The sequence below is a fragment of the Taudactylus pleione genome, unplaced genomic scaffold (genome assembly GCF_031769625.1).
Source record: "Taudactylus pleione unplaced genomic scaffold, aTauple2 ptg000282l, whole genome shotgun sequence".
Lineage (NCBI taxonomy): Eukaryota > Metazoa > Chordata > Amphibia > Anura > Myobatrachidae > Taudactylus > Taudactylus pleione.
The window spans coordinates 8,115,299-8,138,586 of record NW_028284684.1 but is presented as its reverse complement, the minus strand read 5'-3'; the positions used below and the strand labels follow the sequence as shown (position 1 = coordinate 8,138,586).

General features: G+C 41.3%; 1 protein-coding gene across 1 annotated transcript in view; it reads right to left on the bottom strand.

Annotated features, from left to right (window-relative positions):
• TMEM132D (transmembrane protein 132D) overlaps positions 1-23,288 on the bottom strand; it is a 1,095,696-nt gene that overhangs the window by 529,892 nt on the left and 542,516 nt on the right. Inside the window, exon 3 of the mRNA XM_088482164.1 lies at positions 4,597-4,740. Within this exon, the coding sequence (XP_088338290.1) occupies positions 4,597-4,740 (144 nt within the window). The remainder of the gene's footprint in view (positions 1-4,596; positions 4,741-23,288) is intronic.

Sequence of the window (23,288 nt, the reverse complement as noted above, 5' to 3'; positions counted from 1 at the left end):
TCATTGCTCCATTCAAGTTTTTAATACTTTCCCACTAATGTGCAGATGTTATTTTGATTGATGTATTTATGTGCAGTTATACAGTATGCTGTCATTTATTTGTGATTATATTATAGCTCTTCATTTTTAGAATAACAATTACTATTATCAAGTAAGCCAGTTTTAGATCAAATTCAGTTTATCATTATTTATATTTTACATTTTTAGATTCATTATTTATCTAAAAATTTGAATACAACATTAAAGTTGTTTGTGTTTCATACCTTCAGTCTGATGCTGTCGTACCCAAGCACCTTTTTTTTACACTATTGCTCCCCTTCACTTCAATAACTGGCTAAGCCAACTCTGATATATTTTACAGGGAGAGGAGCAAAATATTTGTCACAGTAAAATAAAATATGTAGGACGAGGAACGAGAAGAAAAGGGGATGGGGCCCTGCTGTTTTCATAGTGCTAAGACCCACAATTTCTGATGGGATCACTGATTACAGAGGTGCTGGGGACAGTTACTCCAGAGGTGTATATGATACTGGGGACAGAGGTGCTGGGGACAGTTACTCCAGAGGTGAGGGGGATAATGTGTAACTACAGTATAAAGGTGAGGGATGGCACAAATAAATGTATCACATCAGAAGTCAGGGGGAATATGAGTGGTGGTAAGTAGAGATGTGTGGTTCGGTTTTACTCGGATATGTTTGGTTCTCATAAACGGCATCGTATTGGCTATCCACCTCTCACCTGTTTTGGATAGCCAATAAAATAAATCCAAACTAATACGAACTTGCGTTAATTTGGTGATAAGAACCAAATAAAACCGAACCCGCACATCTTTAGTGGTAAGGTATGGGCATAAGAACTGTGTTGCTCATACTTACCTACTTTTCTATTTTCCCCTTGGGGGAATTATGTCAATATAACTGTGTCACTATGGAGCAATGTGAATTGCAGCATCACACGGAGGGGGTGGAGCCTTACTACCAGTCCATCCCCTCACTCCACACATAATAAGAAGTGTGGGGAAGAAGAATGTCCAAGTTGAGAGGGCACATGAGGAATGGGAAGGGCTCTCCAAATGTGCCTAAAGTTTATTTGCTATCCCTGATTACAGGGGTGAGGGAGCCCACTTATGTAACATGGCCTACATAGAAGGACCACGCCCCACCTGGTAGTGCACAGTCCACCCACATGTGGACTTTTGAACAGTGATGAGAAGTACAGCATAATGGTGTAACAGCACAGTGTTTTCTCTGTTCCTGAAGAAAATTACAATTTGACGCTAGTCCAATGAATACAATCTCCCTGCTCTCATCTCATAAAAACTTGTGCAACCCTACCATACAGGAAGCACTTAATCATATGCTATTAACTATGACACATTTAGAGTTTGGATACCTTGAAAAACAAAAAGAAAACCGGAGAGTATTTTCTTGGTAATAACAAATATAGAAGACGCCATCTGTTAAATATTATGCATTTAGCTATTGCAGTGGAATCGCCTACCAGCTAAATGTCACTGGCAATGACTTACACTTATGTACACTGTGCTCCAAGTCTGATTAATCTTTGATATTCATTAGTGTGTGTCAACAAAATCATTAGCATTATTGACTTTGCAGTTTACTAGTTATAAATATGTTTCCCTGGCTATAATTGTTCAGAAATGCTATAGTGTTCCATTAAAAATTGGATGTGAATCTGTTTAAATGGTGCAAAAAACTAAATGCTATATTAGTGGAGTATCAGCATTTTACCTGTAACAAACCAATAATAAATAACTCACTAAGCATTTATATCTCACTAAGCATTAGAGTAAAAGGTACTTAATTTCACCCTATATTTCAAATCACCAATAAGGGGCACTTACAAGGATTGTCCCGCTTTAGATTATTGTAATTAATTGCATGGACATGCCTTACTGTGACTGTGATTAAGATCTGTATTTATCAGTTGGTGAAGACCAATTCTGCTGCTGTAAATGCTTGCAAAAGACTGTCGCCAATTCTCCTTATTAAAGAAAGGGTTAGGGCCAAATGTAATAGGGTCTGAGTTTAGAAAATGTGAGAGTTTAGCAGTAAACTGTCACATTGATCGAGTTTTATCTTCAAAATGGGTAAACATCTGGATGAGAGTTTAAATCATGAGAGTTGTTTGAGTCTAAAAACATGCGAGTTTGTTCTGTTGCTTTGTTCTCAGACGCTATTACATTGGCCGAGTTTAAAACGTGTGAGAAAACACTCAGATTTTCTAAAAACTCTCACCCTATTACATTTGGCCTTTAATATTGGAGAAATATGAGATTTCTCTGGCCATACAGTGCTTTGGGCACTGTATCACTGTCTCTTGGACACTATGGAGATGGTGGCTAAGCTCTATTTATTAAGTGGCAAAAAAATAGCTTGAGATGGCATTACCTCAGTTTTGCATATGGCCAGAAATGGGACCAGCAAAGCCCTTCAACTTCAATGGATCAAACAATGATGAGCATGGTGGTGAGACGTGTGCCATGCATTTCATGTTAAGCTTTCAATAGGTATGAGGCTTCTAGTGACTGGAAAAAGAAGACCAATGAGTAAGAGTACACCACTGATATCCAACGAAAAATTTCGCCAGCTGAAGCCGTTGATAATACATAGAGCGGCCTTTATTAAAGCAGGGAAGAACTGATTATATTTTTGTTTCCCTTGGAAACTACACAGATAGTTATAAATGTATGCAAGGCACAGGATTGAGTCACTCTGTACTAATACTGTAGCAACTAGTTACATTTAAAATCAACAGACTTTGTTTTCATTTTCTATTTTGCACTAGACTAGACAGACAAAAGCTAATTGCATATGTCTGTATCTCACTGCAAAAACTTTAATTCATACTCTTATAATCTCCGGCATTGATTATTCCAATGAAATTCTTACAGGTCTTCACCTAACAAGACTTTAATTCAAACTTATTTATTTATTAACAGTTTCTTATATAGCGCAGCATATTCCATTGCGCTTTACAATTGGAAACATAAATAGAACAAAACTGGGTAGTAACAGACAGATACATAGGTAAGAAGGCCCTGCAACTTACATTTATTCTCTGTCTTTATCCTAAACCAACATTGCATTGTAGCTGAATGATATAGCCCCATTAACAACTTTTTACCATTTTTGACTAGACTAAGGGGCCTATGTATCAAAGCTTAATGAGAGATAAAATTGTGAGAGATAAATCACCAACCAATCAGCTTCTAACTTACATTTTATAGGCTGTGTTTGAATAATGACAGTTAGGAGCTGATTAGTTAATACTTTTTCTCTCACAATCTTGCAGATAGTGGCGGGGTTGCATAAGCGTATTTATAAGGTGCACACCCTGAACTAAAAGTACACTAACCTTGCTCCAGGCCCCTTTTCCTGAGCGGCTCCATCTGTCCAGTGACATTTTTGGGAAGATAGGGCTGCGCAGTGAAAGCACTGTGCTGAGGTCTTTGCTCTCTTGTGTGCATGCGCCAACTTTAAGAACATCACTAGGAAGATGGTGCAGCGGAGGTGGAGGGTCCCGCTTGCTGGAGCAAAGTAGGATGCGGGACTGGGGGGCGCAGCTCAGAGGAGGGGGCCTGTGGGATTGAATTATGAATTTTTCAAGTCAGCCATGTCCTTTTGGTACTGGAAATTCCATTTGTACTAAGTATTCCAGCTGCATGAATGCAGTGCTTACAGATGTGTCCTCAGTCACCCATACTTTTTGCCCCATATTGTGCAAGATGTGTGGCGCATTCATGGTGCATATAAAACCCACGTATTGTACGATATTGTGTAGTGTGGATTAGTCGCATAATCTGTGGAGTGACAAATTGGGCTATATGGCGTGATTTGAAACTAGATTATTAAAGACACATCTATAGATAGTAATACCATATTATACATAGCCCAGCTAATGTGGCTGGCTGATAACCATACACAGTGGCTAATCCCGAATTAACATCAGTGCAGTACATACCACCAGTAGAGCTTGCAGGGGTGGCTGCAGACCTTACTAAAAGTGCCAGGTGGGGGGTCTGTTTAAACATTAAAATTAAGTCTGCTCTAAATACTGCTGCAGGGGAGCGATTATTAAACTCACCAGGAAAGGATAGGCTGAGTCTCTGTGTGATTGACAGGCACGCTGAATTAGCCCTCCCCAGATTCCTGTGTCAGCTAGCTCCTATTGGCTAGTTTTGGCCAGTGGGAGCTAGCTGATGGAGGAGTCTGGGGGCGGGCTAATTTGGCAGTTTTGGTAAGGGCTGCAGTCCCCACCTTGCAACTGCCACTACATACCACACACACCAATAGTAGTGGAAATTAAACCACTGTAAAAAAGAATATACAAACATTGTGATTTATATTATTATAATGTTTTTTACATACAGTAGCTTTTTGCCTTCTTTCACATTCATTGTTCAAATAACATATTAACCTATAATGCCCTAAGCCAACTTCCAAATAAGGTTGATCATTTAAAAAATAAATGACTTTTGCTTCAGTATGTTTGTAGATAATTTGTCGACAACGTGCAGAAACAAAAATTGTAAACAGTAATGTACTGAAACGTCCATAAAAGGTTGTACTGTACCTGTTTTCTGAAATAGGATATTTTCTCTGACAGTCAAAGATGACAGGTGACAATTTGCCTGGAAAATCCATGGTTTCTTTCACATCCCATAAATGCGAACTGGTCCTCATATGAAATATATTGATACCTTCTGTGACTTTCGCCCTGTAAAAATAAATAGACACTGATTTTATGATATACAGGAAAATATTATTGAAGTTTACATTTTTTTTAATTATATTTACATTTTAAAAAATTTATTTATGTAAAATAAACATGAATGAATTACAAAATTCAAAACACTGTGATATGGCTGTTGGTTGCAAATTTACAATATGCTAAATATAAGATGATTTGTTGATCACCACAGCAAGACTTCCTTTTACATTGGATAATTTATTATACAATGGGCCTGATTCAGAGATGAACGCAATGCATTTATTTACACAGTTGAGCGATTATCGGTTATCTGCGCATGCATCTAGGTCGCACTGCGCATATGTCAATGTACATACCCGTGGTCGCTTGCAGTAATATTTACTGGCAGTGTGATTGACAGTCAGGGAGTGGTTGGTGGTGGTCACGGCATAAAATGCAGGTGTCTCGCAACCATTTTTAGAGTGTATCACAGCCTGTATTTAAGATTCTGTACGCAATGAAATGATTTCAGCGTCTGTGACTATCGTCGCAATCACCATCGCGACCACAGCTATGGATGCATTAGTGCACATCTCTGAATAAGGCCCAAGGTTATTTGTTGCTATATAAAGGCAGCATTCATATATACAATGCTCATAGGTATAAACTATGTATACCAGGCATAACATGTCTCCATTTTGCTACTGTAATAGTTCTCATTCTACAGCAGTTGCCATCTCCCTGTAAAACCATGTTCTTGCCCTTGGTACAATATATTTCCTCTGTGATTCATAGTTGCTAACAGACATTATTGGCTCTATGCCAGTCTATAAATCTATGTGTAAGCTCATCTGTTGTTGGCATTAGTTAACCCCCATATGCAAAGAAAATATATTTATATGACTAGGCCAGAAACATCCTCCAAAGGGGAATTGCAGAGGATCCTTTTTTTAACCTGGAAACCTGTCACATTTAAATGTCACAGAACATGCAAATAGGCAAAGTAATGATTAATAAGGAATTATGTACAAATGGAATATGGTGACTAATGCACAGTAAAGAGTCACTGTGAAAATGCATCAGTATGGGTTATTAGCCTGCTAATAGTCAATTAAAAGGCATCTAGGCATATAAAGCTTCTGTCTAAAAAATAAATATGTTTTGATGATTTCACACCAGGAAAAGACATGTCTATATAGCTTAGACCTGGAACCAAGCAAACATCAATACAAGAAAATTATACAGACGGTGTAATGGTTAGCGTTTCTGTCTCACAGCACGGAGGTCATGGGTTCGATTCCCACCATGGCCCTACCTGTGTGGAGTTTGTATATTCTCCCTGTGCTTGCGTGGGTTTCCTCCGGGTACTCCGGTTTCCTCCCACACTCCAAAAATATACTGGTAGGTTAATTGGCTCCCAACACAAATTACCCCTAGTGTGTATGTGTGTGTGTACATGTGGTAGGGAATATAGATTGTAAGCTTCACTGGGGCAGGGACTGACGTGAATTTACAGATCTTCTCTCTAAAGCGCTGCGGAATATGTGTGCGCTATATAAATAACTGGTAATTATAATAATAATACAACCCTTTCATTTAGAGTCACTTAGTGATAGATTTTTGTTGTTTTATAGACCAAGTCACTAACTCCCAGCTGGCAGACTTGTGGGTTACCAAGAGCAGAACTACCAATGTAGTAGGAGTATAGTCGCTATAAGGCCTGTATTTAGGTAAGGGTATGAAAAACACTGCACCTTATAGATTACAAGAGTGTTTATCAGTGGTGCCTCTTAGCACGGGGCCATGGGCTCAATTTCACCTACAGGACTACCTGTGTGAAGTCTGTTTGTTATTCCAAGTTTGCATGAGTTTCCACCAGGAGCTTACATTATCTATCACAGCCAGAGCCGGATTAAGGTCTGAGGGGGCCCCTGGGCAACAAACATGCGGGGCCCCCTATTAAATGTGGTCAAACTGGGGGCATGCACAATGGGGACCTTATGCAGAGGCCACAGTAGTGGTGCCCCTTATGCAGTGCCCCCAGTAATGTCAGTGCTCACAGTAGTAGTGTCCTATATGCAGAGCCCAGAGTAGTAGTGCCCCCAGGAGTGGTGCCCCTTATGCAGTGCCTATTCAATACCCCCATTAGTGCCACCTGTAGTTATGGCCCCAGTAGTTATGCCCCCTATTGTAGTGCCCCGAATAGTAATGCCCCCTTTATAAATGCCCCCAGTAGTAGAGCCCCGAATAGTAATGTCCCCTTTATAAATGCCCCCAGTATTAGAGCCCCAAATAGTAATGCCCCCCCAGTAGTAATGCCCCCTGTGGTAGTGCCAACAATAGTAATGCCCCCTCTATTGGAGCCCTCTGTATAACTACACCCCCAGTAGTAATGGCCCTGTATTAGTGCCCCCAATAGTAATGCTCCTTGTGTAATAGTGCCCCCTGTAGTAGTGCCCCAGTAGTAATGCACCGCACCCAAGTAGAGCCCCCAATAGTAATGCCCCCCTGAGTATTTCCCCCAGTAGTAATGTCCCCCTGAGTATTGCCCCTAGTAGTAATGCCCCCCAAGCATTTCCCCCAGTAGTAATACCCCCAAGCATTGCCCCCAGTAGTAATGCCCCCGAGCATTGCCCCTAGTAGTAATGGCCCCCGAGTATTGCCCCCTGTATTAATGTCCCCCGAGCTTTGTCCCCAGTAATAATGTCCCCCACGTATTGCCCCCCGTAATAAAGCTGCCTGCACACACACACACACACACAAAAAAAACCAACAACTAATACTTACCTTAAACCCCACTACCATGTCCACTGCTGCCGCCTGGTCCGCTCGGCTGCTCCTCTGCACTATGGGAGAGACATCATGATGTCTCTCCCATAGTGCACACTGCGCGAGCCGAAAGTCGGAGCTCTCCAGTGAGCTCCGAGTCCGACTGCTGCTGAGGGGAGAGAGCTGGGTGCACGCTGGTTACCAGCAGGCACCCGGTAAATTGACCCTCTCTGCGGCGCCGGGCTGAGGTGGCCCGGAGGAGGCGGAACTGGTTCCGTCTCCTCCGGCGCACGTTAACCTCGATGGGTGTGGGGGCCCTTTACGTGTGGGGGCCCAGGGACGACCGCCCCTGTCGCCATCCCGTTAATCCGGCCCTGATCACAGCCTACAAAAAGATTGGCAAACTACTTGGCTTCTGACAAAATTTACCCTAGTTTGCGTGCCTGCTCATGGAGAAAGGATTGATGTAAACGACTAAACATTCTCTGTAAAGCATTGTTTAATATGTAGGTGATCTGTAAGTAAAGGTAAATAAATATAATTAGGGGAGAGCTATGAGAATTGCATGATACCAATGTGTAAGTGCTTTATTATGAATTTATCTATTCTACACTGGTTTTAATAAAGGAATCAACATTTGAAACTACCACATATTTCTACTAAATATATAGGGCCTGATTCAGAGCCGCTCGTAAGCGGCCGCTCGTTCGCTATGAGCGATGTTCGCACAACTGCGCATGCGTATGGCTCGTAATGCGCATGCGTAAACCAGTCATTGCGGTCGGAAATCGTGCGCTCGCAAAACAGCGAGGGGCTGCTTATTTGATTGACAGAATGTACCGTTTGTGGGTGGTAACAGGGGAAGGTGCTTGAAAAAGGGGGAGTGAAGATCCGAACGCAGGTGTGCCTAACGGTAAAAAGGGCGTTTGATGGGAGTGCATAATTAGTAAAGGAGCGTCATCGACCACGTCACTTGGTTGTCTTTTTAACCTGAACTGCTCGCAGTGATAGCGGTAGGAAAACCTACCACAAGCACTGCGAGCAGTTCAGATGCCTTTCTATGTACCCTATTAATCAAATAAATACCGGAGATGACGTGTGATGCGAACGGCAAAGGGCCATCTTTACAAAATAGCGAGCGCATTTTTCGCTCGCTCGCTCAGAATTAGAGGCGTCAACAAACCGCAATGAGCGAGCACTCAATTTAAATAGCCGGACCCTTTTTTGGAACGACCGTCCGCAAATAGCTTCTGGCTCTGAATTAGGCCCATAGTACATTGCTGGTGTATTCTTTACAAACTACTAATTGGCCCAAAAGAAAAGTTTCCTTCACTTGTCATTATCCCCAGTAGTAATCTAATTTACAATTGTACAATGTCAACTAATCTGGTGCATTTTTTACAATGCACTGACATGAAATTATGGAGTGGCAAACCCATGTTGTAGTTGATGTTGATAATTAAACCTGTTACTCTATGAAGATGTGATACAGATCTACAATAGCTATAGTCACACCTTTGCAGACTTTGAGGACAATGGGGTAAATTTACTAAGAATCATGTTTGACTTCTAAACCAAAATGCTGGACATCACCAGCGGTTTGGAGGGTCTAAATGCAGTATTTACTAAGCATTGTATTTGAGTGTCCATTAAATTTCGATGGCGTGTCTCAACGTTTTTGTTCCTGTCTAAAATCTCCTAGAGTCCTGTGTAACTAGCCGATGGGAGTATTGGGGGTGGGCAGATACAGGAGAGAGGCGCTGATTGCTGTGTCCCGGCTGCAGTGGCTGTGATACACAGTGCTGATCCCCAGGGAGACTACCTTCCAGGCAGACACCCGCCAATATTAAAAACAAGTCAAAAGGTACAATTAGGGTTATTTTTAGTCTGCGCAGCGGCCCCCACTGGTGACATCTTACTGAAGACGGCACTGAGAGGATGACGCCGCTGAGAAGAAGGGACCAGTTTTCTGGCACAAGGTAGGTATATTGTGAGAGCAGGGTGTGTGGTGCTGGGCCCACCTGCACCCATTATAAATCTACCTATTTCCTTAGGGTTTCCAATCTGTGACATTTGCAAGTACACAAGGGGAAGACTAAAACTAGCATTTTCATATTATCACAGCTGCAGATCCAAAATCGAACGCAGTATGCAATAGTCTGCATCTCCGGATCAGACACTTGGGGCTCTATTTACTACAATCCACATTAAAATGCAGATTGTAGTGTGATATTATCGACTGAATTCACATTTCGAATTCAGGCAATATCACAGTGGTTTATTAAAATTCCCTTGCAAAGTCAGAGTTTGCGATAAATCTCTGTCCCAGCGAATACCCTCCGCAGCCTTATCACTGTATTTTTTTGGAAAAAATACAGTGACATGATGGCTGTGTATGCACTGACCGGCCACCGCTACCCCCCGCGATCGCGACCCCCCCCCCAATCGCGGCCCGATGATGTCCTCTGTGGCTCTGGTCAGTTGGTCTCCCACAGTACAGGATGGGAGACCAGCTGACTGGAGCCACGGAGGACATCACCGAAGCACAGATCACCAGCCCTGGACTCAGGTAAGGTTTTTTTTTTTTTTAGCAGTGATCAGCTTGTGGCTTGTTTAGACCACATGGCTGATCACAGGGGCCAGCTCTGCCTGTTAGAGCAGAGCAGGAGTCCAGTAACCGGGGGAGACCCTGGATAATGCCACCTCCAGGTGGCGTTATTGCCACAGGGCTTCCCCCGGTATTTATTCACAATTTATTTTTAGTAAATCTCAGATCTCCCATTACAATTATGGGAAATGTGATCTGCATACTAAAAATGTGTAATAATTAGGGCTTGGAGTACAATTTTACGAATTTTACTCCAATTGCCCTTTAGCAAATTTAGGTGAAACTAAAATTATGTGAAAAGGGTGTGAAAACACCCTTTTCCACTTTATTTTAGTAAAAATAATGTTAATAAATAGAGCCCATAGTCCTGATTCATAAAATCTTCTGGAAACTGCATTTGACTTCAGTAAAAGAAGGGGCTGGATAAATAGACTACGAAAAGAGATAATATTAGAAAATATAATTTCAGAAACTGTTTGCCAAGTTGTATAAAGGGGTAATGAAGAAGCAGACATATAACTATATGCAGCTGCCATTCAGCAGGCATATGAAAGGGCTCATTTAGAAGCGGAGGCATTTGTGCACTGAATATACAGAGTAATATACACACAGAATAAAATGTTTTATGAGCATATGGTCAATCAGACATATCTTAAAATAAATTTGTCCATTTCAAAGTGGTAGCATTTGTGACAGATGTTTGTCAGGCATGTACTAGAGCCCACAATAGTGTTAGTAGTAAGTGGGTAATAAAAGTGTAACTATTCTATTTCTAATTATGCACAAGAGAATAATGTAATGAAGGGCCTGATTCAAATGTGGATGCAGTGTCCATTTCGGTCACAAGTGGGCGATGTTTTCAGTCTGTGCATGTGTCCCGATGGTCACAGCCAGGGGACGCAGGATGAATTTGGATGCAGAGACAATTTCAGTGGATATTCCTGGGAGGCAACGGGGGGAGCTAGCTAGATGCGGGCATGTCGCGGGTGTGTTCCAGTCAGCAGCTCAATCTTTTTTCGCAGTTGCACTGGCATCGGCCATTATATTCCAACGGACATTCTGAGCAACCATAATGACTGATGGTGTGAGCGATGTGCATCCGTTTGTGCAATTTATTACACAAAGTGGCGGATTTCAATTGTACATGGTGGGCATCCCTGTATGAATCAGGCCCGAAGTTTCAAACACAAGTAAGAGAATATTGGCGGGGCTGCAGTGCAGTTTGATCCTAAACGCTGCCAAACATAGCTGGCAGGGACACACTGGCAGTTGGTGTGGTTCCCCTATTTGAATTTTGGACTGTGCTGCAGCCCTGCCTCAGGAGCCGCCACTGGTCACAACACTGTAATGAGATATGACCAACTTAGAGTAACTCATAACTGCTCCAAGTTGCCAGCTGTGGTACATGCACAGTTTGATTCAAATCATGAGATGCGGCCGCATTCACATTTGTATGCTATCGGAATCAGGTCCAGCATGTGTAATTGTATTGCAATCCTCCTATCACTAAATGAGGCTAGGTAAGACGGATAATGCAATACCAAAAGGCACCATGAATGCTAATTTTCACCTGCAACCCTACAAACAAGTGCCAAATAATGTACTATTTGAGTCATACAGTATATAAAGGACAGAAAGTTGTCAGGTTTGAAACATTTCCGGAGTAATATTATATATAATAAATGGCTACCATTAAGTGTGTACTACTGTATGTGCACAATGTGTCACTTGAGATCAAACAATTCAGTATAAAAAGGTAGAAATAGACAGTACAAGGGAAAAAAAATCAAACAGTAAAATACTGTATATTGACAACTAAGTGAATGACAGTTAAAATAGAACTCAATGGCCCTGTTCCCTTGAAGGTGAATGTGAATGATCGTGAATGAAGGTGAATGATGATGATGTACATATTGATTTTTGTGAGATTGAAGTGCAAACTGCAATTTCAGGAATTGATGGCTTGTGCAGAACCAAGACTGACAGTTCCTAGTTTCTATTATTTGTCAAACATACATGTACTCACCTTTGTGCTGACACTAAGCTGTCCTACATTTTATGTATACATTAATTATTTGAGCAATTTGGATTTTAGAGAATTTGACAATTGCAAAATTTACTAATCCGCATAGTAACTTGCATTGATTCGCAATTGATTAGGAATTCCCCACGCAGCTTGGACCTGAAAGCGAGGCAAAATGCTACTTTGCTATGATGTCATATATCACAGGTTCACATGGAACTGAACAGCACTGGTTGTAAAGTAGAGAGATTATGTTTATTGCTGCCATAAACACAATTGTTGCTCACATAATCAGCAATCATTTCAGTCTACAATAGACTTTCATAAGCGATAAATTACTTTTTTTTTTTTACTTTCTGAAGAAACTGCAAATAAATGCGGAGACACACGTCAGTGTTTTTGGTGAGGGTGCACATGCAGGTTCAGAGAGTCAAATGAACAACACTAAAGAACATTTCTAGTTTGTGCTTTTGTAACACCACATATGCAGCACAAAATATTTTGGCAGGATTACCAGTAATAAATAATTCATATTATTCTTTCAAACTACACAACATGGATAGTAACTCTTCCGCATTTTATTTAACTTGATTCTGAATTAACATGCGATTATGCTAATTCCTATTGGTTCTTCTGGATTACATTTTTTGAATATACCTAAATAAGAAATATTTTCATCTCATATTTAATAATAGTTGCCATATGACTATTTTATACTTTGGATGTGGGAGATGAAGAACTAAAAGATGAACTAGACTTGGCAACTTTGTTGTATGTCATTTAACTAAATCTCCTTCCTTTTCATTTTATGGAGAATAATCCTCTAGCTGGTATACTTATTTGGCATTATGCGTGCTGTTGAACACAAAGACACTAGATTTGTTCCCCATATTAGCAGAAGTTTTGTCAGCATCTGTTACCAGCGAGGAGGCCACACAGAACCCCAAAGAATGAGCAAACATTAGAACAGCAATGACAGTTGAACTTTCTGGATCCAGCAGCTGAATTGAGAAGGTAATCCTGTATATCTTTGTAACAGCCCTGTCTTCGGTGTGATGACCCTGCTTGGCAGCGCCTTGTAATTTCAAACTGCTTTCACAAGTTTTTTACTCTGTGAATTTTAAGAAAATGATTATGTGTGAGTTAGGGCATGAAGCTGATGTAAAATGCATCCATCTATTACAGTCACTGCACCCAATGTGTTCCATCAACTGCTCAGGTTTATGCAGATTATTTGAAGTCATGTGATCATGCTGCCAAATGCTCCAAGACGGCAGTTCCCCAGAGAGGTCAAAGGCCCTGATTCAGAGCCAGACGCTCTGACAGAGCACTCGCTCTGAATCAGGGCCGGCCCTCTTACTTTTTTGAGCGGCCTCCTGGCTGCTCGCATAGCTGTGGGTGACCACCCACAGCTATAGCGAGCGGCCAAAATGATGGTCGTGATGGTCAAGACCATCGTGACCATCGGGCTTGCGACGAGACCCTTGCGGTAGGGTCTCGCTGCCGCAAGCCCTGGAGTGCTTTTGGCTCTACCAGAGCCAAAAGCACTCCCACTGACATCACTAGTGATGTCAGTGGGGCCGGCCCCAGATGGTAGGCGTTCCCATGGGAACGTCTCAGTCTGGGCAGCCATGACCCTGGCACGCCCACCAAAGGGGGCATGCTGTCAATCACCATCGACAGCACGCCCCCTTTGGTGCGAGACCCATAACGACGGCTTGGCCGTCGTTATTCGGGTCTCGCGCATGCGCACGATGGAGCCACCTCCGTCGTGCGCATGCGCACTTGGGCAACATCGACCCGCTTGCGAGCGCTTAGCGCTCGCGAGCGGGTCTGAATTAGGCCCAAAGTCCCTTGGAAATTAAATTATGACAGCTATGAACTTAACTACTGTATGACTTTGTGGACCAGCAAAGGACAACTGATATACCAATCCAGAGCCCACTGGACTGGTATTTCTGCTCTAGCAACAGCGATGCCCCAAGCTTCATCTTGATTATTTTTTACAATACATCCTGATTACTGCCTCCAGTATCATCATCATTCTCTTAGTAAAATAATACTAACTTACAACAACAGCATTTATTTTCCTTTCTTTCGTTTTTCTTCTACAACGCCTATCATCGATACCAATTCTCTTATTGGCCATCTGTTTTCACTAACCCAACCGATTGCTTTCCTGCTACAGTACATCTTTCTTTTCTGGGATTTTATCCCCCAACCACACAGTGGCTGCAGCATTATGCTCCACCTCCATCACATGTTGTGCCACTGACCCCATAACCTTCCTCAGTTAGCAATGTTTCACACCTTTCACATTTCTGTTTCTCCCTTGAAGTCTGTGCTGGTGGTCCCTGCATTTTACAATCCCCTTCTGTTGTTTCCCAGGAAGTTCCTTGTAGTCTGCCTGTTGTTGTTGCAGATGCTAGCTTCCTTCTAGTGGTTCTGAGTTGAACAGCAGCACATTGGATTTGGTGCAAGGTATGAGCCATTTTCAACAAACAGTTTTAATGCCTACCATCGATACCAATTCCCTTATTGACAGTCTGTTTTCAGTAACCCAATCCCTTTCCCCGAGGTTGCTTTCCTGCTACGTCCTCCTTTTCTGGGATTTTATCTCCCAACCACACAGTGGCTGCAGCCTTATGCTCCTCCTCCATCACGTGTTGTGCCACTGACCCCATAACCTTCCTTAGTTAGCAATGTTTCACACCTTGTCACATCTGCTTCTCCCTTGCAGCCTGTGCAGGTGGCCCCTGCATTTCCCACCCCCTTCTGTTGTTTCTCATGAAGCTACTTGTAGTCTGCCTGTTGTTGTTGCAGATGCTAGATTTCCATCTAGTGGTTTTCAGTTCAACAGTGGAACATTGGCTTGGGTGCAAGGTGCAAGCTATTTTCAACCAGCAGATTCAACTCCTACCATCAAGGGTCAGGAAATTCTGGGGACTTCCAGAGTTGGTGAGCATGGCCTTTTTGATGTCATGTCAGATGTTGTGCAACAATTGTCTTAACAATCTGCCAGTGCAATGGAGGTGGCAGAGTTGGCCAAACTGGAGACAGCATTTTAGCATACTAACATGGCGCACTGTGCAAGCACTGTGGTTACTAGGAGTTTGAGAAAGAGGGCTAATAAAAAGATTAGTAAGGAAAAGTATGTTGATGTATTTTTGCTTACCAATCAAATGAAGCAGTGTTTAGGTAAGGTCAAGAAACCTAGCGGCATTGGGGGGGATGCTTTTAGTAGTCATCATAATTGGACATCCAGCAAAAGATTGCGGAAGAGGGGCTAGTATCAACTCATCCGACCATAGTGAACCTTGTGGCAAAACTAGACAAAGCAGTCAAACGTATAGTTTTGAAGGAATTAGAGAAATGGTTGGGCTTGTATCCTCTACGGGATGATACTCAATTCTTTTAGATTGTTTTGGAGATTTGTTTACCTATTATGACAAAAACACTGGACAGGATGACAAGGGAGATAAATATGCCCCAGGTTTTTAGATTGTCTGGTAGACAGAAGCTGATTAGCAGCCTTAATTGCCAGAATTTTGTCATTTTAGATTAGGTTTGCTTGGGTCATGTTTGGGTGGTGGTTCTTGGAACCTAGCTGTGGTTACAAGGTGTTAAAAATTAGCAGCCATGTGTGGTGCAAAAGGTCATTGTGGGGCACTTACCCCATGGAAGTGTAGCAAGTTTGCCCTAACTTTGAGGGGGATCTGGGTGCTTTCCTTGCGGAATGGAGTAAGGGGAAGTAAGTCCATTACAATGCAGGTTGTGACTGGGGGGGACATGTTTGTCGCTCCTCATTTGTGTAAAATTACTTGGCTAGAGCTAAGTGTTTGTAGCACCTTCTTGGCCACCCATTTAGAGATTATAATTTGGTTATTAAATTAATAAAATCTATGACCTTTACGCCAAGCAGTTGTGTCTGTGTCATTATTTATTAGCAGTAGTTTAGGGTTTTTACTATGGTTAATTACAAAAAAAGTGAGGAACACCTTATTGGGTATGTCTGTTTGGTAATGCAAATATCTAATTTGCCAATCATGAGACAGCAGTTCAGGGCATATTAGCATGAAGATATGATTGTGAGAGTCAATGTGTTTAGACTAAGCATCACAATAGGGACAAAATGTGATCTAAGCAAGTTTAACAATAGATAGATTGTTGGTGACAGATAGGGTGGTTTGTGTATTTCAGAAACTGCTGTTCTCCTGGCGCATTCACACACAGCAGTCTCTATAGTTTACAGAGACCATCGGGTTACAAGTCTGAATCAGGCCCAGTGTCAAAGGCATATATTTTCTCTAAATGTTACTATTACTTAAAGTGAAACGGTTGAGTGAAACCTTTCAATATTCAAATATTCATATTGTTGTTATCATCAAACTACCAGACATCTTTCTGTAGCAAACATCTACTATACAACATCTGTGGGAACAAATCAACCAAAAGGATCAAATGATTAAATCACAAAAGTTCCAACATTTAGAACCATAATGCAGGGATCTGTGGCAGGTACTGGTACAGGGCAAACTAAACAGTTACAGTTACAGTAAGGTAGAGAATTCTGCTCTGGAATTCCAAGTGACAAGATCCCAATGGTAATAAATTGTATTAACAAAGTGAAGATATTCTTGTCATCAAATTGTTTTTTTAACCAGTGTGGACTATTTCAGCTATAGGCATTTACAGGAATTAGACTTTAGTATTGCAAGTTTCCATTATTGTTATAAATGCATCCTTTATATTGTTTAAAGTGAATCATTGTCTGAGATCAGAAGCGTCATTGGAAACTCCACAAGGTAGGGAATACTGTAGAATACTATGTATATATACTGTATATAATACTGTTCTGAGGAACACCTCCAAATTATTGTCACCTTAATCATTTAAAATCATTCTGGGGTCTATTTATCAAGCAGTGAAAAGCGTGGAGAAGTGGACCAGTGGAGAAGTTGCCCATAGCAACCAATTAGCTCCTACCTATTATTTTATAGACTGTACTTGATAAATGCTACTTCAAAGCTGACTGGTTGCTATGGGCAACTTCTGGACAGGTTCTCTTCTCCACACTTTTCACTGCTTGATAAATAGACCCCTATATGCATCACAAAATATAGGTTTAGTTTTCTTTAACCACAAAAAAGTGCAATCACAATAAAATATCTATAGACACATTTGTGCCCATGTGTCTAGGCTTCGGAAGTCTATGAGCTCTATCAATGGTCAGCTCTTGTGGTGGAACAAATGGTTGATGGAATTTCAAGTATTCATTGAGATACAGTAGGAGTTGGGCCTGTATTGTATCACGGATTCCTCTTGATTCACGGAGCAAATTTAAGCTGTAGATGTTGAATTATAGTAACTTTTCTATCTGCTGCATCATTTAAAGCTTTATGGGATTTAAAATGATCCTCTGGTCTGTAGGTGGGCTATGAGATAATCAACCTCAGAGATTTCATTGCTCAAAATATTTTATAGAAACAGTAAGCTGCTGTAAAATGTCTATTTTAAACTCTATAACTATAGATTGCTTGAGCTGTTATGTAACTGCCTGTCAGCTAAATTACTAACTGGAGACACAGATTCCTAATTCAAAGCTGTTTTTGATACTGCGGTGTGCTTACAGCAACTGTCTTTTTGTTTTGTATTCATACCATGTATTTATATTGCTATGCAGTTGATATCCTGTGTAGGGTATGGGATTAGCCAGTCACCTGCTTATTTCTCTTCTGTTTTGTTTCCAGATACTGCCTAATGATGTCCTAGCTGCTGTCCACCCAGTCTATATAACTTCTTGGGTGTGATTTATAAACCAGTCTGTGTTGGTTTGTAGACTCAACATTTGAGCAGCAAGTGCATTGCATTTAACTGCATGGTAGTATCATTTGAATCATAGTGTCAGTTTACTGTAGAACTTAAAGTACCTTGACATCAATGCCTGCTCAACCATTAGACCAGTGGTTCTCAAACTCGGTCCTGAGGAGCCCACACAGTTCACGTTTTGCAGGTCACCCAGCAGGTGCACAGGTGTAGCCATTACTCACTGACACAAGTGTTTAGGTATGTTCTTAAAGTGATGATCAGATGGCTGTGCTTATTTGATCATGTGACTTACTCCTAATACCTTTATGTACATTGTGCTACAGCCCTATGTGTAGCCAGAAGAGCTGCATGCGATTATCTTTAGTACAACCTATGTTACCTGCACAAGTACATTCGCAATTTCCTGAGCATGCATAAGCACTATGCTCTGTATTTAGCAGCATTACCTACATGGGGCACTACAAGTGCATTAGCCTAGAAATTCTCAACCCTTAATCAAGCCCTACGTGACATGGATTGTAAGCTTAAATGTTTTGATGAAAACAAACTGTCTCTTAATTTCATTTTGCTAGATATATACAGTTATATGACAGCACGGACAAGCGCTGACGGCTTTCTTTTTGCTTTGTATCTATATAAGGAATTTATACTGCAATGAAGCTAGTACCCCGTAGAGCAGGCCTGGCTAACCTGTGTTTCTCCAGCTGTTGTGAAACTACAAGTCCCAGCATGCATTACCAGCTGATTGGTGGGAGTGTATACCTGAGGTCACGCATACATAAAGCCGCTGGGGAGGTAGTGAGGAGGCGGCGGAGGGATCTCTCTTCGTATCCCTAGAACTCCTTCCTATGGAAAGGAGCGAGTCTCTGAGAACAAGCACCTGTTTTACGGAGTTTACTGGATATCAGGTGGTCCTATCAACCACTGATGATGAATGGCCTGTTACCTTAAATATGCAAAAACTAGGTTTCTGCATGTGTAACGGGCCATTTTAGTTATGATGAATAGGTCCCATAATATGGTTACATATGTGCTGCAATGGAGACAGTAAATGCCTAGAATATTAGGTAAAAGTAAAAGAAGAACATGTGACCAGTTTTGCTACCCTCTAACTTTATTACCACTAGCATCTATTTTTAAGTTAGATTATGTTGTTACATGCTTTTGTAACAATTTTTCCCAGTGGGCTGGGGCGATTTTTTATTTTAACATGTACCGGTTTTCCCTCGCTCTCTCATCAGGGTTGGCTCTGGCTGTTATTATTGGCTGGCCTCAGATCATCACTGAACCATCACTCCCCCACAAACACATGCCCCTATGGGGGGCTGTCCTGGCAGTGTTGTCATGTGACAGACACCTTACCTATCACTGCAGATCTGTGATATAAGATAATACTAATGTGCACAGCCCATGTCTGCCACTATCAGTGTACAAGCTTACAGAGGGAGGGGATGGGCCTGAGGGGGTGCAAAAAAAGAAAATCAAACCTAGGAAAAGTTAGTATTTATTTTAAAATAACTGTGTGGCTGGGGTTCCAGGTTTTTGAGTATCTAGCAACACTTTTAGAGATGGCATTGCTTTCGGTAAATACTAAAATCTTCATAAATGACAATACATTATAATAAAGAAGCATTTTTCTGATGCAAAAGTTCAGGATCAATTAGCATACATCATTACATGTTGCTTTAGCCTTGTTTGCCACTGATGTCTCTAGGGATAATAATGTGCTAATCACACTTATTTTATTGCGGGCCCCGTCTACAGTTTATTTGGTCCCATCCATGTGAGGTCACTTCTAGAATTTTTCTAGAATTTTTTCTATGGCCAATTTAGGGTTGCAATACATCCCTGGGCACAACCCTGGTGAAGTGAATTTTTTCTATTCTGCTGCTTTTTTCTAATATAATCGTCTGGTACTACCATTAGGTGTACCTAGGGTTTGCCCAGGATACAAATAATTTGGGTGTGTAATGTACTGTAACATAATGACAGTATGAATGACATAATGTCCCTTATTCAGTTTTTTTAATGCATCCACAGGTCCCACAAAAGAAGGAGAAGCAGCGAGCATGCTCCTCAATGCCACTGCTCATCAATGTTAAGCTGAGAGTGTGACGCTTGGCTATGACATCAGCACTACACTCTCAGTCTGGGGAGCAGAGGATGTGCCTCCACCTACAACCTGCTAAGTTAAAAAGCAATAGGAAGGAGGCACAACATCCAAGAGGTGGTGCATCATCTCCAAGGGGCACCCATGCGGCTTGCGCCAGCCCTGCATACAACCCAAATAATATGTTCTTAGGAAAGAAAAAAAATAGACATTGAATTCACTTGAACTAAATAATCATTATTTTGTGTGTGTTGCTGTGTTACAGAGGCATGTGTGGAAGTTCTCCTAGTACTGAAGAGATCAAAAGCTACTGGACAGGAAAAAGTTAACATGGTCATGTTTTTGCCTTAATATAACAAATAAATTTGAGTGAAATTATTGCGTAAAGATCTGTTTAACATGTTTCGTACCTGAGCGTTTCTTCATCAGAAGTGTGATGAAGAATCGCTCAGGTTCGAAACACGTTAAGCGGAGTGGCTGCTAACACTGACTGACGGCTGTGAGAACGTACCTTGTATAACCAACCTGAAGGTATCTGGGTTTCCGATCCTCGGCTTCCCCTATAGGCGTACCATCTGGACTGCCGGGTATGAGCTACATTGTAAAGCCAGTCGGCTGGTAGATATGCTTGTTTTCTAATTGAAATTGTGAGTGCATTTATTATTCAAATTTTATAACTTGTTTATAGTTATCTGCACTACTGGTCTTTTTATCTTTTTCCATGAATGTAACTATATGCATTTGTATATGAGAGAGATGACAAATCATGCTATCCTCATGGGAGTGAATTGAAAGACACTGTGATTCAGTATTACTTGGACTGGAACTCCTATATACAGTATTTGTTTGTTTCTTACAAGGACATAGAGACTGATCCAGAGACACCTTACACATAAATGGGTGATTATACATTTTCTATCATTTATTTGTGATGTTATTTTGGAAATGTGTGAACAGGTCTTTGCGCAATAATTTCACTCAAATTTATTTGTAATATTGTGAATCAAAAACCTTGGTGTGGTTTTTAGTGTCACTTTGCTGCATTATTCCTGTGTGTTGCGCAAAAGTACAAAATCCTTTTTTCAAAATGTTTTTGCTTTAAGCTACTAATATAAGGATATCTTGTTTAAATAGGTATGTACAGTATGTACTTTAAAAACATCCATTGTTACAGAAAATTGAATGGGATTGAAATACCTGCGGCTCAATAATGGCAGAGGAATTCTACTGTATTGTGAGTCAGCAAACTCAAGCAAGCATTGACAAGGCAATAAAACATAACAAGAGCAAATAAACCTTTTAGGTTATCTCGTACAATTGTATAACACAGGAAGTGCCATGAGTCAGCGCTAATGGGATTCTTAATTATCTAACATTTGCTTTAACCTAGTCTGGCTTTTGTTCAGAAGCACTAACACTTTATGATTTTAACATTGAAGAGATGAAGAATAGTTTCACTTCTATAGTTTTGTATACAAGTATGATAACGCAACCCCATTCCAGTTACTGGTCATTATACTCCAGCTACATTCCCTGCCTGGACCCCCTGTATAACTGCTTATTATCCATGATTCTCAGAACAGTTTTACCACTATTGACTTCAACTTTTATTTCTGCCTGTGACCTCAGCTTAACCAACTAATGCTGCTTAGCTCACTACACGTACTGTGAGTGCCAAGATGATGAAGTAGGTATCCTGTGTCCAGCACCTTCAGCATCATATCCCATGAATCAACCTTCTACTTCTCATATTTTAGGGGTAGATTTATCAAACCTTGGAGAGAGATACAGTGTAGAGAGATATAGTACCAACCAATCAGCTATTATCTATCATTTTACAGGCTGTATTTGAAAGCTGATTGGTTGGTACTTTATATCTCTTCAAGCTTTGATAAATATTCCCCTTAAAGTACATACCTTTCTTTTGTTACCTCTAGATCCATGTTGATCTCATCTATTACCCCCCAAGCCCAGTTCCTCAATTCCTTGACAAGTTTGCATCTGTTTTTATTTCCCACAGACATTCATCTAACCTATTCATCCTCATTCTGGGGAGAGCACTGCTACTATCAAACTCCTTATGATCAGTTTTTCTTATGATCTGTCCAGTGGACTTTCCCATGCATATCGAAGGTCAATCACTATACCTTGATTTCTCCCATCTCTAAGACATGTCTAGCTTCTCTTATTTAACTTCCCTACTCTATGACCACAATCTCCTTTTTCCACACCTCCACTTTTGCTCCACAAATCTGTGCTCACACACTGTCATCTAAATGACCTTGACTTTGTCATCTTCTAAGCCTTTCACACCACTCCTTTTTACCATATCTATTCTTGCCTGCCCTAATGATGCATTCTTTTTCTAAAACACCATACAGTCCAAGACAGAGCAGTCCTTCATCTCATATCATCTCTTGTGAACCTACTTTGCAATGACCAACTCACTTCTCTCTCTGGGGGAGATGTTACAAGCCTTGGCAAGGGATAAAGTGAAGTTGCCCAAAGCAACCAATTAGATTCTGTCATTTATTTAGCACATTTTGAAATGACAGTTAAAAGCTGATTGGTCGCTTTGGGCAATGACACCACTTTATCTCTCTCCAAAGCTTGATACATACCCCCTTCTCTTTCCCCACCCTCCTATTCTTCTCTCACCAATCATGACTTTGTCCCATACTTTAAAGGCAAAATCAACACCAGCCATCAAGAAATGTCCTCTTGATGGATCCGACACCCACCAAACACCCTTTCCTCCTGTCACTTGCCAACCTTAGTTATTTCTCTACAACTTCTTCTCATGAGGTCTCTCTTGAGGCCTTCACACCCCTCTCCTATTCTTGCTCCTTTACATGTCCGTTACCCCAGCAGTTAGCTCACATCTTCATCCTCTCCCTCTTTATCACCATTCTCCTTGCTGCAAGCATGTATACATCTGTCCTAGTGCCCGATTCACATGCAGTGCCAATGCCGCACGCAGCTGGCCAGTGTTTTATGTCTGAGCATGCATCCCGATTGTTACCACTCAGAGACGCAGAACAGAATCCATAAGCACGGTCTGTGAAAATCAGTGGGCATTCCTAGGACATAACAGTCGGTGGCAAAGCTGATGCAGGCATGTTGCTGTAAGCATCTTTCTCCAAAGACGCAAAACCACTAACACAGGAGGCCATGTCAGATGGAGAAACTGCACCTGCCATTGTGCTAGTGTATGTTTCGATGGTGCGTCCAAAGGT